This window comes from Saimiri boliviensis, chromosome 7, assembly GCF_048565385.1.
Source record: "Saimiri boliviensis isolate mSaiBol1 chromosome 7, mSaiBol1.pri, whole genome shotgun sequence".
Lineage (NCBI taxonomy): Eukaryota > Metazoa > Chordata > Mammalia > Primates > Cebidae > Saimiri > Saimiri boliviensis.
The window spans coordinates 39,446,109-39,461,373 of record NC_133455.1 but is presented as its reverse complement, the minus strand read 5'-3'; the positions used below and the strand labels follow the sequence as shown (position 1 = coordinate 39,461,373).

At 40.4% G+C, this 15,265-nt stretch overlaps 1 protein-coding gene and 1 pseudogene across 1 annotated transcript in view; one reads left to right on the top strand and one right to left on the bottom strand.

Moving 5' to 3' along the window:
- Positions 1-3,771: 3,771 nt before the first annotated feature.
- The window catches only part of UBE2N (ubiquitin conjugating enzyme E2 N), a 39,461-nt gene continuing 27,967 nt past the window's right edge, over positions 3,772-15,265 (bottom strand). Inside the window, exons 2-4 of the mRNA XM_039471644.2 lie at positions 8,795-9,041; positions 8,477-8,617; positions 3,772-7,811 (exon numbers count right to left, since the gene is read on the bottom strand). Coding sequence (XP_039327578.1) covers positions 7,771-7,811; positions 8,477-8,617; positions 8,795-9,041 — 429 coding nt within the window. The 3' untranslated portion in view covers positions 3,772-7,770. The remainder of the gene's footprint in view (positions 7,812-8,476; positions 8,618-8,794; positions 9,042-15,265) is intronic.
- LOC104651372 (large ribosomal subunit protein P1 pseudogene) lies at positions 13,701-14,185 on the top strand (annotated as a pseudogene).

Sequence of the window (15,265 nt, the reverse complement as noted above, 5' to 3'; positions counted from 1 at the left end):
GTATTCTCCTGATGGATATTTTCCATCTTATTCTTGCCCGTCTAAAGGTGTATAGTATGTAGTGGCTTTATTGCTGTTCTCCACACCGCTATGGAGTTGTGTCATTATTTCAATGAATGAGTTCTTATTATTCAGTTCCATTTAAAAGCATAACTGGCTAAGGCACCACCTGCCCCATCCTGCCATTTCCTAAAACATACTGTTAGCCAAGACCCAACTCTAGATTCCTTACGTAAAAGCCCTGTTCAAGTGTCATTTCATTTGTTAGTTGGAGGGGATGAGAAAGTTGACCCTTTCTAATATTGTCTTCACATTGGAGTATAAAGAATTCTCTACAGGAGTGTAATTTTTTGGGGGTAGAGATGGGATCTTGCTATGTTGCCCAGACTGGTGTCAAACTCCCAGGCTTAAGCAATGCTCCAGCCTCAGCCTTCTCAAAGTGCTAGAATTGCTGACATGAGCAATCTCCTCTGGCTTACAGATCTGAAGCATTTGCTACTTAATAACAAGCATCTTCTTTATGCCTAGTATTTGTGGTAAGAGCACAAGTTTCTAATCTCAAAGAGCTTATATTCTAGTGGGGTAGAGATAAGTGATTTATCTTGGTGTGGTTTTTTTTTTTTTTTTTTTTTTTTTTTTTTTTTTGAGATAGAGTCTCACATTGTCGCCCGGGCTGGAGTGCAGTGGTGTGATCTCAGCTCAGTGCAAACTCTGCCTCCTGGGTTAAAGTGATTCTCCGGCCTTAGCCTCCTGAGTAGCTGGGATTACAGGTGCCTGCCACCACGCTTGGCTAATTTTTTTGTATTTTTAGTAGAGAGAGGCTTTCACCATATTGGTCAGGCTGGTCTCGAACTCCTGACCTGGTGATCCACCCACCTCGGCCTCCCAAAGTGCTGGGATTAGAGGCATGAGCCACTGTGCCTGGCCTGTCTTGGTGTTTTTACATCCTTCAGTATTGTTCAAGGTTTTACAGCTTTTTTTTTTTTTTTTTTTTGAGACGGAGTTTCGCTCGTTAGCCAGGCTGGAGTGCAATGGCGCGATCTCGGCTCACCGCAACCTCCGCCTCCTGGGTTCAAGCAATTCTTCTGCCTCAGCCTCCCGAGCTGGGACTACAGGCATGCGCCACCACGCCCAGCTAATTTTTGTATTTTTAGTAGAGACGGGGTTTCACCATGTTGACCAGGATGGTCTCCATCTCTTGACCTCGTGATCCGCCCGCCTCGGCCTTCCAAAGTGCTGGGATTACAGGCATGAGCCACTGCGCCCGGCCTACAGCTTTTTTATGTATAGACTTGTACCATCTTCAAAAGCAATGCAATTTTATTTAAAGATGAGCTTTCCAGCTGGGCGTGGTGGCTCACACCTGTAATCCCAGCATTTTGGGAGGGGCCAAGCCGGGTGGATCACAAGGTCAGGAGTTCAAGGCCAGCCTGGCCAACATGGTGAAAACCCATTTCTACTAAAAATACAAAAATTAACCGGGTGTGGGGGCACGTGGCCTGTAATCCCAGCTACTCAGGAGGCTGAGGCAGGAGAATTGCTAGAACCCAGGAGGTGAAGGTTGCAGTGAGCTGAGATCGTGCCACTGCACTCCAGCCTGGGCAACAGTGCAAGACTATGTCTTGAAAAATAAAGATGTAATTTCCCCCACCAAAAGCACAACAACATTTTATGGAGCTCTAGGACAAAGGATGAAAAGTTATGTATCTCTGGTGCTACTTTAATACTTTCCTGACTGGTGCCACTGGCTAAATAAGGTCTATCTTCGTAAGACATTATTATAGCGAAAACCTAAACTTTACTCAAAGGTTCAATGTATTCTAGCCCGAAATTTTTTCATTCTTCCACCTTGATATGATTTCAACAAACTATTATATCTAATATTATTAATGCATTTTTAACACTTAACATCTCCAAATATGTAGACACCACCCTCCTGATGCTGATCAGTATCAGACAATAAAAGTAAATTTTCCTGCTTTTCTCAACTTTTCCTCAAATTCATTCCTTAGTGAAATTCCTTCTTTTGGCCATCATTATTTATCAACCTTAAGAAACATGCCTATTGACCAAGTAAATCTACTAGGAATTCAACCTATCTACAGGAATGTGAACAAAGATTTATATACCAAGACAAGGCACTAGAGTGAAAAGCCATGGAAATAAAATGCTCAGTAGCAAAGAGATCATGGTTAACTTGTAATATATCCATATAGTGGAATATTATAGTCCTTAGAAATGACAGTCTGTTAAGGACCTGAGTGTGGAAACTGATACAGCCTGTCGAAGAGCTATTGAGTAGTATTTATCACATTTGCATACATACCCTTTCACCCAACAGTTCCACTTCTGGGAATCTAGTCAACAAATACACATGTTGCACAACCAAAATATGGTCAGATATGTGTGTTGTAGGATTTATGAAACTGGTACCAATTTAATATTCAAATGGGATTATGTGGTGGCAATCTATTTAATGGATACTTTGTGGTTACCAAAGAGATACCCTGTCACAGGGAGAGTCCTTTGAAGTGACTGGAAAAGGCAGGACACTAGACAGAATTACTGGTTTCATGCACATTTGCATACCCTGAAAAAGCTTTGTCACTGAACATGAGCTTGTACAGATTTTAGATTTTGTTTTTAAAAGCCTATATGGTTTTTAAAGTGTTTTGGGAAATTGACATGAGCAGTGAGTGCCAAAAGAGCAGGGCAGAGAACTACAACCTACAGGCCAAATCCCACCCCACTGCCTGTTTGTATGGCCTACAAGTTTAAAATTGTTTTAATGTTTTAGGTGGATTAAAAAAAAAAATACTATGGCCATTTGTTTACAAATCGTCTATGGTTGCTTTCTCACTACAATGGCGGAACTGAGTCGCTGAGACAGACCTATGGCCCACAAAGGCCAAAATATTTACTGTTTTAGAAGAGGAAGAAGAAAAAAAGACGAGTTACAAAACTTGGCCCTACTTGCTCATTCCCAATGCGTCCTGCTAAAACCTAAGAGAAACAGCACCAAGTTCAATCCAGTGCAACCAACCTATCACATCTAAGCTGCCTTTGCCAGATCTGATACGTACTCTTGATCTTAAGCCCAAAGACTGTAAAGACATTAGGTTATAATAAAACTAACTATCGAGATCCACTAATCTAGATCATGGAACTATTTCAAAGCAGTCATATGGTAAGAATGGATCAGGAGTCCTTTTTTTCTTTTTCTTTAAAGGAAATAATGCTATTCTAAGTGGTAACGGGGGGTTAATATTTTCTAATTTCTAAGACATTCTGTCCCATTGATACAGGTGATTGGCAGAAATATTAAAGTTCCTTAATGAGCACTATAAAATTATCTACTAAAAGAAACTTAGTCTAAACATTCAGACAGTTACTATATGCTTCTACAATCCACCAGAAATGGGGGGAGGTGGAGATCCTGTGATCAATTCAGTAGTAGAGGCTCAGCTTAGTATCAAATCTACATTCATACATTTAACAGTGCTACACAACCATGCCACACAAGACATAAAATGAGATCAGCTTGACGGTGGCAAAGATGAAACTGGGAAGGGCGGGGAAACCCAAACTCTCAATGTTGGGTTCCATACTTAACAGGAAAAATTCTAGTCCAGCTCCCAGTATGGCAGCTAATGGGAAGTTACCCAATTAGTACCACAAAGCCAACTCTAGGAATAGACTTAATTTCCATGATAAAATGGAGACTTGTGCAGGGGTGAGTGTATGGTTAAAAAAACGTATTTCCAGTCCAGGTGGTAGATTACAGATTTTTATTATTTACACTTCTCTCAAATTATTACAGTCAGCATGTTTTGCTTTTTGTTATTTAGAACATAAACCCTCATATAATTCCCTAAGATAAGTGACATGCCAAGTAGCTAAATGAAATATCATCCCAGCCCAAAAGTACTTACTCAAATGAAATATTACGTTTTTCTTAAAGCAATAGATTAGGTACCCTATTACAACGTTTTCTTTTTTTGGCCAGCTTTGCTAGATAAGGTCGTATTGCTACTGCAATTAACAAAAAAGATGTGGCTAGAGTAGCCAAAAGAAAGGTTCCTGAACCATTCAATAGAAAAATAAAAGCCAATTCCTATCATTTCCATGATCCCATTTAGTTCCACTTAGGTCACTGTTTATGTCGTCTTGTAGGATAGCAGATTTCCTTCCCCATTCTCCGTAAAACCATAGCACCTGTGACTTTTATCTATTGGTTTGTATTTAATCTTATTTTTAAGTGCTTCTTTGAAATTGTAAAGTACATTCTTGGTCTAAAGTTCTATATACAATCGGTCCTCCACATCCACGGATTCTGAGTTCAAACAACGACAGATAGAAAATACTCTAAAAAACATCGTGTCTGTAATGAACATGTGTATTTTTGTTATTCCTTAAACAACAGTGTAACTATTTACATAGCATTTACATTATAACAGGTATTATATGTAATCTAAAGATTAAAGTATATGGGAGGATTTGTGTAGATCGTATGCAAATACTACATCATTTTATTCCAGACACTTGAGCATCTGTGGATTTGGATACCCAAAGGAGGTCCTAGAACCAGTTCCCAACAAATACCAAGAGAAGACTGTATTTTAGACCTAAGGTCTTGCTAGACAGCCCTTGAGAGGACAGAGGATAACTAGAGCAGAAGTAAATTACAGCGAAGTGGACAACAAATCAAAAAAGTCAAAAAAAAAAAAAAAAAAAAAAAAAAAGCTCCTATCAACACCTCAAGATTTCAGAAAAGCCTCTTATTGGGCAATTTCCTCTTAAAACACCAGGTCCCACTATGTTAACCCAGACTGGTCATAAACTCCTGGACTCAAGTGATCCTCCTGCCTCGGTCTCCCAAAGTGCTGGGATTACAGGCGTGAGCCACTGTGCCCAGCCTGGGCAGTTGATTTTCAGGAAGCCACTTATCAATGTTCAGATTCTCTTCTTCTCTCCCAGGACTTTGCAGATGCTGCTGTTCCCTCTGCCTGGCGATGTCCATCTGGCCTGAATCCAAAGCAGCCTGTCCAAGCACTTCCCTTTTCCATGGCAGAGTTGCACCTATTTGTCTATACCCCTTCCCCATTAGACTTTAAGGTCCCCAAAGGAAAGCTCCGTGCCGTTCACTTACCACCTAATCATCCCCAACTAGCAGGCAAACATCAAACACTTCTGTTGAATAATTTGTTTCCTTTAGCTCGGGTTACAAAGTCAAAGGCTTAACAAGGGCGAAGGACTAGCAGGTGTGCTGAGGGGACTCCAGCCAACTGGAGAGTAACTGGGTAAGAAGACAATGACATGTTCTCAGGATGTCTGCTTCTCACATCCTCTCAGTAAGTCCCATGCACAAAGGTGGGTCAGATCTACTGTTACCAGATCTTCAGATCATTCAAAAGTTAGCAGAATTCTGGATTTTCATGTGAAACTCCCAATTTTTAAAAATGTTGGCATCAAATTCAGAATGTTTTAACCAGCCACAGTGTGTGGACCAGAGAAAACAGGCCCAAAGGCCAGGTGAAGCAGCAGTTTTCAACTGCTGCCTTGGCCTCTCCCAGAGGCCCTTAAGTCCTAAGAAGGCTCAGTCAACACACTGGCACTTGTTTCATCCCACTGGTTGAGAAAGCAAGTCTTATCAAAGCAATGGGGAATTCTTATCAAAACTGCAAAGGAAGAAGATATAATACCATGAAATTAGAAATTCACTGCATTTAAAATAAAAATGATTTACTTCTGTACTTCCATAACTCACAAATTCAGCAGACATCATTTAGACATTTTTGTCGTGCAACAGATTTAAATCTGGAATTTCATGGCTTGTAAATCACTATGTGATACTAGCTATAACCACAAGCAATACTACAGGCAGTAAATGTTGATCTCTATTTCATTTCTTTAAGTTTTGTGTGGTTCATTTTTAAAGTGAGATTCAGTTTTCCTAGCTGTAGTCAAATGTACCCTTTAAACAGCCCAAGAACTGTTATAAATGACAACTGCTGTTACTAGTTTTCCAATTTTACAATATTAGGGTTGTTAACAATTTTCTTCTGAATTAAGCTAACATTTGTTACCAAGCAATGCATTTATTTGGAAGGATACCAGTTACCAGTCATCAAAAGCTTTTGTATGTTGAAAATGTAATTTTAATAGTTAATTCTTCATCTTACATAGGAGCACAATAAAATACACCACAATCTGAAGAAACTCCAGAATTACGAGAATAAGAGTGAAGAAAATTCAAATGGGCTACAATATCCATTACCTTAAACTGCAAGAGACAAAGTTCCAACCCGAAAGTTAACATTTATGTATTTATGACTGGCTACATTTATGACTTAAAGAACAATTTTGTGAGGGGAAGAACTCTGTCAATGAAGAAGAAAAATTACTGAATTTCAAATTAAAGAATAAAAGGAGCTCCCATAGCAAATACTAGAGGGATGAAAGCGAGAATCATTGATTGAGGATTTGATGCTCTCAAAGGAATAAACCTTTCTGATGACACGCAAGCTGGACGCTTGAGATCTGCAGGTTTATAAGGAAGATTCACAAATGCCTCAGCAAATTCCAAATGATTATCAGATCAGTGTTTCTTAATAACGCACCAAAGGTTACAGATGAAATTTTCAGACAAGAACCAAGAAAAAGGTCATAACCCAAATTTTAGGCAAAAATGTGGCACAAGTGTGAAAGTCCTACATGTCAGTTACAACTGCTTTCTTTGCTATGACTTTCCTGTACAGTAATATTTAAACATTGTGGCAAGACACCAATGATCGTCTAATCAGATAACACAAACACATTTATTTCAAATTCCTAGGAGGTTAAAAAAAGGTCAGATATTGATGCTCTATGCATGCTCAGGGCATTTGCATGGAGTATAAATACTCCATTCAACACTATCAACACAAATCTGCATCAGTGAAAAGAAACTGGCAAAATCTACCCCTTGCCATTCATCAGATGGTGAAGACCAGGACAGAATGTTCCATCAGTTTTAATTTTAAAATACGATTGTCACATTGGGAAAATGAAATAAACACAGTAAAATAAACTGTACAAAGGCAAAGTAGAATAACAAAAAATATTTTACTAAAACATAAGATTTACAGAAGTTTCCAGACAAGCCATACAAAATGGTCACAAGCTTTTTTTTGAAGGGGCAAATCTACACTTGACAGCAAAGTCACGATGTTATTAGTGAGGGCTGTGATGTTTGTTTAATGTTCCCATTTTGGTTCAAACAATCAAGCTTGTCCATCTACAGCGTCTAAATAAAGTTAGACTTGGCTAGAGAGCATATTCTAAATAACTGGTTAGCTGCTTTTAACCAATGCAATTAGATCACCATAAAAGGGGGAAAGGAGCCCATAAAATTAAAATAAAACTACCTCCCCCCTCAAAAAAATAAAGAAAAACACCCACACCCCTGCAGCTAACCTGACAACTACCTTCATTCACAGTGCTTTATACTTAAACCAGGATGGGGGAAATGAGTAAAAGCAGGGAGGGGCCGCTGCTTTTAAACGTTTCACAACAATCCAGATGATACTTCTAGCCTCTGCTCATGCTTTACGACAGTGAATCTGGACAAGACATAGATTTGCTAATGTGCATTTAATCACCAAAGGACTGAAGATGTCTGGGCTTTTTTATTCTGTAATGTTTCTAAGACTGTGTCCATTAAATGCAAACAAAAAGGAAGAAGTCTTGGCAGAACAGGAGAAGTGATGCACACTTGATGATCGGATCAGTTTAAATATTATTCATGGCATATAGCCTAGTCCATGCTCTAGCTGTAGATAAAAACAAACATGCGATTATTATTTTACTTAGTTCAATATGTTACTTTCCAAACTATAAACAGCAAACAAACACTATTAAGTTAATTACAGAAATGTCACACCGTAATCTCTTAAATTCATGTCTTTTTCTATAAATTGGATCAGGGCTGAAAGATTTTGTGTATGTCCAATTACCAAAACACTACAATAAAATTCAGAAGTTTTAGAAAATTCAGGAGGATGAGTCAAGTTGTCCATTTCTGGATACACAATTCTCCCCACTAATTTAAAATCTGTAGAAGAAGCTTCTTGACTCCAAATTCTCTAGCCATAAACAGCCGAATCATTTAATCAAATGGATTACCGTAACAGTTCAAAAGTTTTCCAGTATTCTCTATGTATTAGTAGACAAATGGTACACACTCAGTATTTGTTAAACCAGGTGTAGTTATAAGAGACTCCATGATCTCCCAATTACAGGTTGTCTTTAAATTTGGGGGGTCCCATAGCAGGCCATTTTGTTAAGAGGTATTTACAAGTTACTATAAGCAGGATCTCATTTATTGTATTTTTTTCTATTTCTTTTCCTTGCCAAGAGCTTTAGAAAAGTTTAAATGGTAATACAAATTTGTTTTTAAAAGTGGAAGTGGTTATGAAGGAGAATGAGTATTAGATACCTGTTTCTATGGCTTGGGCTTCGTTGGTCTTCCACTGCTCCGCTACATCATTTGCTAATGGATCATCTGGATTAGGAGCACTTAACAAGGCCTGGATCGATAGCAGAACTGTGCGGATCTGCAGTGCTGGGGACCACTTATCTATGAAGGCAACAGGCCCAGTATGATAAAGCATGAAAAAACAGGCCCAGAACTGCTTCATTTCCCTCCCACAGACCTCTTTGGTCTTTGTATAATGTTTACATTCTAAACATAGAATGCATAGGAGTAAAAGGAGAAATTTTACGAATAGCATATGCTGATAAAGATAACACTTACCTTTCAAAATATCTAAACATATTCTTCCCAACTTGTCTACATTAGGATGATAAATTTTGGTCATGAAACGTACTTTAGGGGCTGCCATTGGGTATTCTTCTGGAAGGAATAGTTCAAGTTTAAAAGTCCCTCCCTCAAAGGGGGAATCCTGAGGGCCAGCAATGACCACATGAAAATAACGGGCGTTGCTCTCATCTGGTTCTGCTTTGATGCCAGGAACTGGTTCTGCCAGCAAACGCTGGGTTTCCTACGACAGAAAAACAAAGACATTTATGAAACAAATGTCATTTTGCTAGACATCAAAGGAAAATTAGAAAGTTCATCTCTTGGAACTAGGCATAACAGAACATCTCCAATCTCCCAACAGGATTTATTTAGCTTATAAAACGCAAAATTCAAAAAAATACCATTTAAATAATTACAACCAGCTGAATGCAACTGCAAGCGAATACCAATGATGTTATCATATATTTTGGCTACAAATGTCTACAAACATGTTGATAATAAGATTGGATTAATAAAACTGATTTTTTACTCGAGTAAAAGAGAGTAATACTATGATTACATAAGTAAGGCAACTTGCTCTAAACTTGACCAAAACCAAGCTATTTAAAAAGCAAAACTGGCCTGGGGCAGTAGCTCACGCCGCCTGTAATACCAGCACTTTGGGAGGCCCAGGCAGGCAGATCACCTGAGGTCGGGAGTTCAAGACCAGCCTGACCAACATGGAGAAACCCCATCTCTACTAAAAGTACCAAATTAGATGGGCGCAGTGGTGCATGCCTGTAATCCCAACTACTCGAGAGGCTGAGGCAGGAGAATTGCTTGAACACAAGAGGCGGAGGTTGCAGTGAGCCGAGATCACACCATTACACTCCAGCCTGGGCAACAAGAGTGAAACTGTCTCAGAGAAAAAAAAAAAAAAAGTAAAATTAGTTTTTTGGGTTTCGTTGTTGTTGTTGTTTGTTAAGACAATGTCTCACTCTGTCACTCAGGCTGGAGTGCAGTGGCAAGATCTTGGCTCACTCAACCTTCCTGGGCCCAGGTGAGCCTCCTGAGTAGTTGGGATTACAGGTGTGCCCCACCATGCCTGGTTAATTTTTGTATTTTGAGTAGAGACAGGGTTTTGCCCTGTTGGCCAGACTGGTCTTGAACTCCTGGCCTTAAGTGATCCTCCCGCCTTGGCTTCCCAAAGTGCTGGGATTACAGGTATGGGCCAACGCACCTGGTCTAAAATTAGTTTTTAAATCAACTGAAAACCTTTCCTCTGAAAAATGTAATGGACTGAAGGAAGGAGATAAGAAGCAGCCTAGGTACCCGAACAGGGGCTAAAGAAATATATTCAACAATGCTGATTAGTCTAAAATTGACAATTAACTTCAGAGGAACCCTTAATGCTCCCAACAATCATATCATTAGTTCTCTTTTTCACCATTCTCCTTCTCTCCTAATTACCATTTTTTCTCTTCTCTCTTCAAACCTCTAGCATCTCCATCCCCATCCTCACTTGTGGCTGCTGTCCCGCTGCCTATTTCATGACAAGTTAAATACTTCCATCAGTTCCCATGTAGCATTTGTACATTTCCCTGCAGCTGTGCCCATATGCTCTGACTTTTTTCCTGTACAGGTAAAATGTCACATACTTTTGGCTAAGGCCAATGGATTCGATCTTACTTATCTCCATCTCACCTATTCAAGGACACTGAATATGTGTCTCCTGAATTATCAGTTCTCCCTTCTTTATTGGATCTTTCCCCAAATCATCCAAACATGCTGTTATGTCTCCGTAAAGGGAGAAAACTACCTTACACCCAATCGCCCAATCGCCCAAACAGCTACTGCCCCTTGCTTCGCTTCTCTTTGAAAAAGATCTGTAATTGCCAGTCTCCAATTTCCCTCCTCCTCTACTGTCTTGAACACACCCTCTAATCAAGCTGTAGTTATCATTAACTTGTTTGTTTAGGTCACTAGTGATCGCCACAAGGTTAAATCAAATGTCTTAATCTTATTTTACTTGACCTAAATGCAACATCTTATCCAGCTGGTCTGCCTTCCTCTTTGCAAAGCTTTATCTAACTTCCTATCACCACATTCTCATGGCTCTCTTCCTCCTTGTCTGGCAGCAGCTTCCCTTAGTTTGTTGTTGGTTCCTGCCTATCTCCCAACATCAACATTGAAGTGCACTGGGGCTCTGTCCTAGAGCTTCCTCTCTGATTATACATTTCCTCAGTGATCTGGTGTAATGCAATGCATTTAAATACTAAATACACTCTATAAGCTGAAGCCTCCCCTAATTCATATCCAGCCCCAACCTCTTCCCTCACCGTGACTCTTACCTCTGTAACTGCCTGCTTGATACACGTTCTTGAATGTCTAATAAGCATCCCAAACTTAACATGATGTCCCTATCCCCAACCTTTGCTCCTCCCATAAAGTCTTCCCCATGTCAGTTAATGGCAAACCCATCCTTCCCAATGATCCACCTTTTCCTTCACATGCCACACACATCTAAACCAACTGGTAAATTGGTTTTTTAAAAAACTTCAAAATCTACCCATGATTGGACTGTTTCTCACCCTTCCACTGCTACACCTCTGATCCAAGCAATCATCAGCTCTCACCTGGCAAACTGCAATAGCGCCCCTCAACCTGTTCTTCCTGCTTCTGACCTCACTACCTCCCTCGCAGGTCTATTATTCACAGACCCTTTAAAAGTCATAGTCCTGAGCCCAGAGGCAGTGGCTCACACCTGTAATCAGGAGTTCAAGACCAGCCTGACCAACATGGAGAAACCCCCATCTCTAGTAAAAATACAAAACTAGCGGGGCGTGGTGGCACATGCCTGTAATCCCAGCTACTTGGGAGGCTGAGGCAGGAAAATCGCTTTAACTCAGGAGGTGGAGACTGCGGTGAGCCGAGATCATGCCATTGCACTCCAGCCTGGGCAACCAGAGCAAAACTACACCTTAAAAAAAAAAAAAAAAGTCATAGTCCTTATAATGGGTCCCCAAGAGGCTCTAGATGATGCCCTAACTCTACCTACCTCTCTGATTCATCTTCAGCTAGTCTTCCTCCATCCCCTATCTTCTCTGTTACAGACAAAACTTAGTTTCCTTGTAGTAAAGTTCTTCAATCTGCCAGGCATCCTCTCACCTCAAGGGCTTTCTTTGCACTTGCTCTTCTTCCCCAAAATATCCATATGGCTTGCTCCCTTGCCTCTTTTAAAGATCTTCATGTTTTCTCAGTGAAGCCCTCATAACTGAAATTGCAAACTCATTCCACCCTACCCTGCATACTCCCTATCCCCACTCCCCTGCTTTATCTCCACAGCACTACTAACGAATCTCAGTTGTCACTTATTTTGTTCAGAATTGAAGTTCCATGAGAGGATAGATTTGAGTCTGTTTTAAGGACTGCTATATATCATCAACATCTAGAACACTGCCTGGCACAACAGATGTTCAATTAATATTTACTGAATTCTCAAAGTCTATTTGATGTTATAAAGAGAAGAAAATAAACTATCAGAATTTCATCATTAACATCATTAAAGCAGGGTTATTTTTAAGGCAGGATGTGCACATTATGGAAGGAAAACAAAAGGATCCACTCAGGTATGGGGGAAAATAGACTAACTTCTACTTATATTTATTTTTAACCAGAAAATGTTCATATTTAAATAAGCTTTTAGGTATGAAAAACAATAAATGAGAATATTTTGACTGCCTTCACCTAGGAAAAATAATATATCTTAAACTATTTCATTTCACAAGCTATAGGGCATCTATTAAAAGCAACAACTTCTCTCGCAGCACAGGATTATGCTGAAATAGTCATAAGATGTAAATACAAATCAAATCCTTCCCCAAAATGTGTTAATTAAACGCATGACCATTTTAGGTAATGTCTGTAGTATTTTAATTTAAGACCAGTTTTTTGTTTTGTTTTGATCATGGCGATGTAAGAGCAAGTAAGAAACTAACATGTTCTTTAGGTTCAAAGTAAAACATTTTTAGAGCATTAAAAAGCTCAAGAGGCAATAATGAAGCCTTCCACTTTGGAAAGTCCTTTAACATGTGACCAGAACAAAAGAGGTTTGGTCTTCCTTTTCTAGGAAAAAAGTTAAGATATTAGGGATGAATCGCAAGAGTAGAATGAGAAAATAACTAGATGGTAAAATTCCTTGAATTCTGGCCTCTACTCGCCTCCATCCTTTAATTTTACCCCAGGTCTTCATGTTTTTAGAAAGCCATAAATTGGGAGATTGGAAAAAAAAGAAAGCCAGGGCCCAAGAGTCCTAACCCACCACTCCCCAGTTACACAAAGTAGTAGCAGCTCTATAAATACTATAAAAAGCTACAGAAGGGCCTCCAAGAGCACATCCCAAAATAGCCTCAAAATTATTCTCAGTACACAGTGGCAGAGACAGATACGGCGTTTACTTTCTCATCTTCAGTTCACCGTCAAAATCAGATATTCTTTGTAAAGAATGTACATATTAAGCACATCACGTGACCAGATCAAGCCTAGATTTAATCAGAACACATTCTAAAATAAGCTTTTGGGTGTAGGAAACATTTTGAAATAGTTCTTATATGCTCTCAAGTTCTAATGGACTGACACAAAAACATGCATAATTATTTCACTAAACTGTGTTGGTTTCCCCAACAAACCCACAACATAAATTGTGGGAGGGGAAAAAAGGAATAAAATCCAACCTAAATGAAACAAGCCTCAAATGGCAGCATCTGAAAAAGTCTTAACCACAGAAACTGATGTCAACTTTTTTTCCTAAAAAGGCAAAAACTGGCTAGGAAATAAAATATTTGCGGCTACTATTCCACACATGACTAACTAAAATACCTTCTGGTTTTACACTACTCTTTGGTAGAAAGAGAAGTACAGTATGATTTATTTAAGTGAAGAAGTAAAGGGCTGCTTTTCCTCAGCAGCTGACACGGTGCTCGGTCCTTCCAAGGAAGCTCAGGCCGCGTTGGGGTGAGGCCCTCACTTCATCTGGTGACTAGCACCGCGTCGGGCAGCACTAGGCCCACACTCACCTGCACCATGGCCTCCATCTCGCCTGCACCTACTCGGCCCTCATTCTGCACGACAATGAGGTGACTGTCACGGAGGATAGATCAATACCCTCATTAAAGCAGCCGGTGTAAATGTTGAACCTTTTTGGCCTGGCTTGTTTGCAAAGGCCCTGGTCAACGTCAACATTGGGAGCCTCAACTGCAATGTAGGGGCTGGTGGGCCTGCACCAGCAGGAGGTCCTGCCCCTCCACTGCTGCTGCTCCAGCTGAGGAGAAGAAAGTGGAAGCAAAGGAAGAAGAATCCGAGGAGTATGATGATGATATGGGCTTTGGTCTTTTTGACTAAACCTCTTTTATAATGTGTTCAATAAAAAGCTGAACGAAGAAGAAGAAGAAGAAGAAGAAGAAGAGGAAGAGGAAGAGGAAGAAGAGGAGGAGGAAGAGGAGGAGGAGGAGGAGGAAGAGGAGGAGGAGGAGGAGGGGGAGGAGGAGGAGGCGGAGGAGGAGGAGGAGGAGGAGGAGGAGGCGGAGGAGGAGGAAGAGGAGGAGGAGGAAGAGGAGGAGGAGGAAGAGGAGGAGGAGGAAGAGGAGGAGGAGGAAGAAGAGGAGGAGGAAGAAGAGGAAGAGGAAGAGGAGGAAGAGGAGGAAGAGGAAGAGGAAGAAGAAGAGGAAGAAGAAGAGGAAGAAGAGGAAGAAGAGGAAGAAGAGGAAGAGGAAGAGGAAGAGGAAGAGGAAGAAGAAGAAGAAGAAGAAGAAGAAGTAGTAGTAGTAGTAGTAGTAGTAGTAGTAGTAGTAGTAAAGGGCTAAAATTCCTACTGTTCATCTATCTTTTTTTTTTTTTTTGACACAAGTCTCACTCCATTGCCCAGGCTGCAGTGCAGACGCATGATCTCTGTCTGCTCACTACAACCTCTGCCTCCTGGGTTGAAGCAAGTACGTCCAGCTAATTTTGTATTTTGAGTAGAGACAGGGTTTCCCCATGTTGGCCAGGCTGGTCTCAAACTCCTGACCTCAAGTGATCCACCCGCCTCGGCTTCTCAAAGTGCTGGGATTACAAGCATGGGTCACCACGTCCAGCCTTATCCGTCTTTCTGCACACTGCAGGCTGGACGCTGTGGTTCATGTGTGTTAATACCTGCACTTTGGGAGGCTGAGGCAGACAGGGGAATCACTTGATTCCTGTTGATTCTCGAATGCCAGGAGTTCGAGACCAGCCTGGGCAAGCACAGTGAGACCCCATCTCTATGAGAAAAAAAAAAGAGTTGACAAATGAGATCACATAGGAAGGCCATAGCCGTTTACAAAAAAACAGAGTAAATTTTAGATGCATTTTGTTATCCTATTATGTTTAAAAGCAGTCCAAGGATTGAATCCCAAATACAACTGAGGAGTTCAGGGCCACGCATAACAGAAAGTACTGTAGTTATGTTCA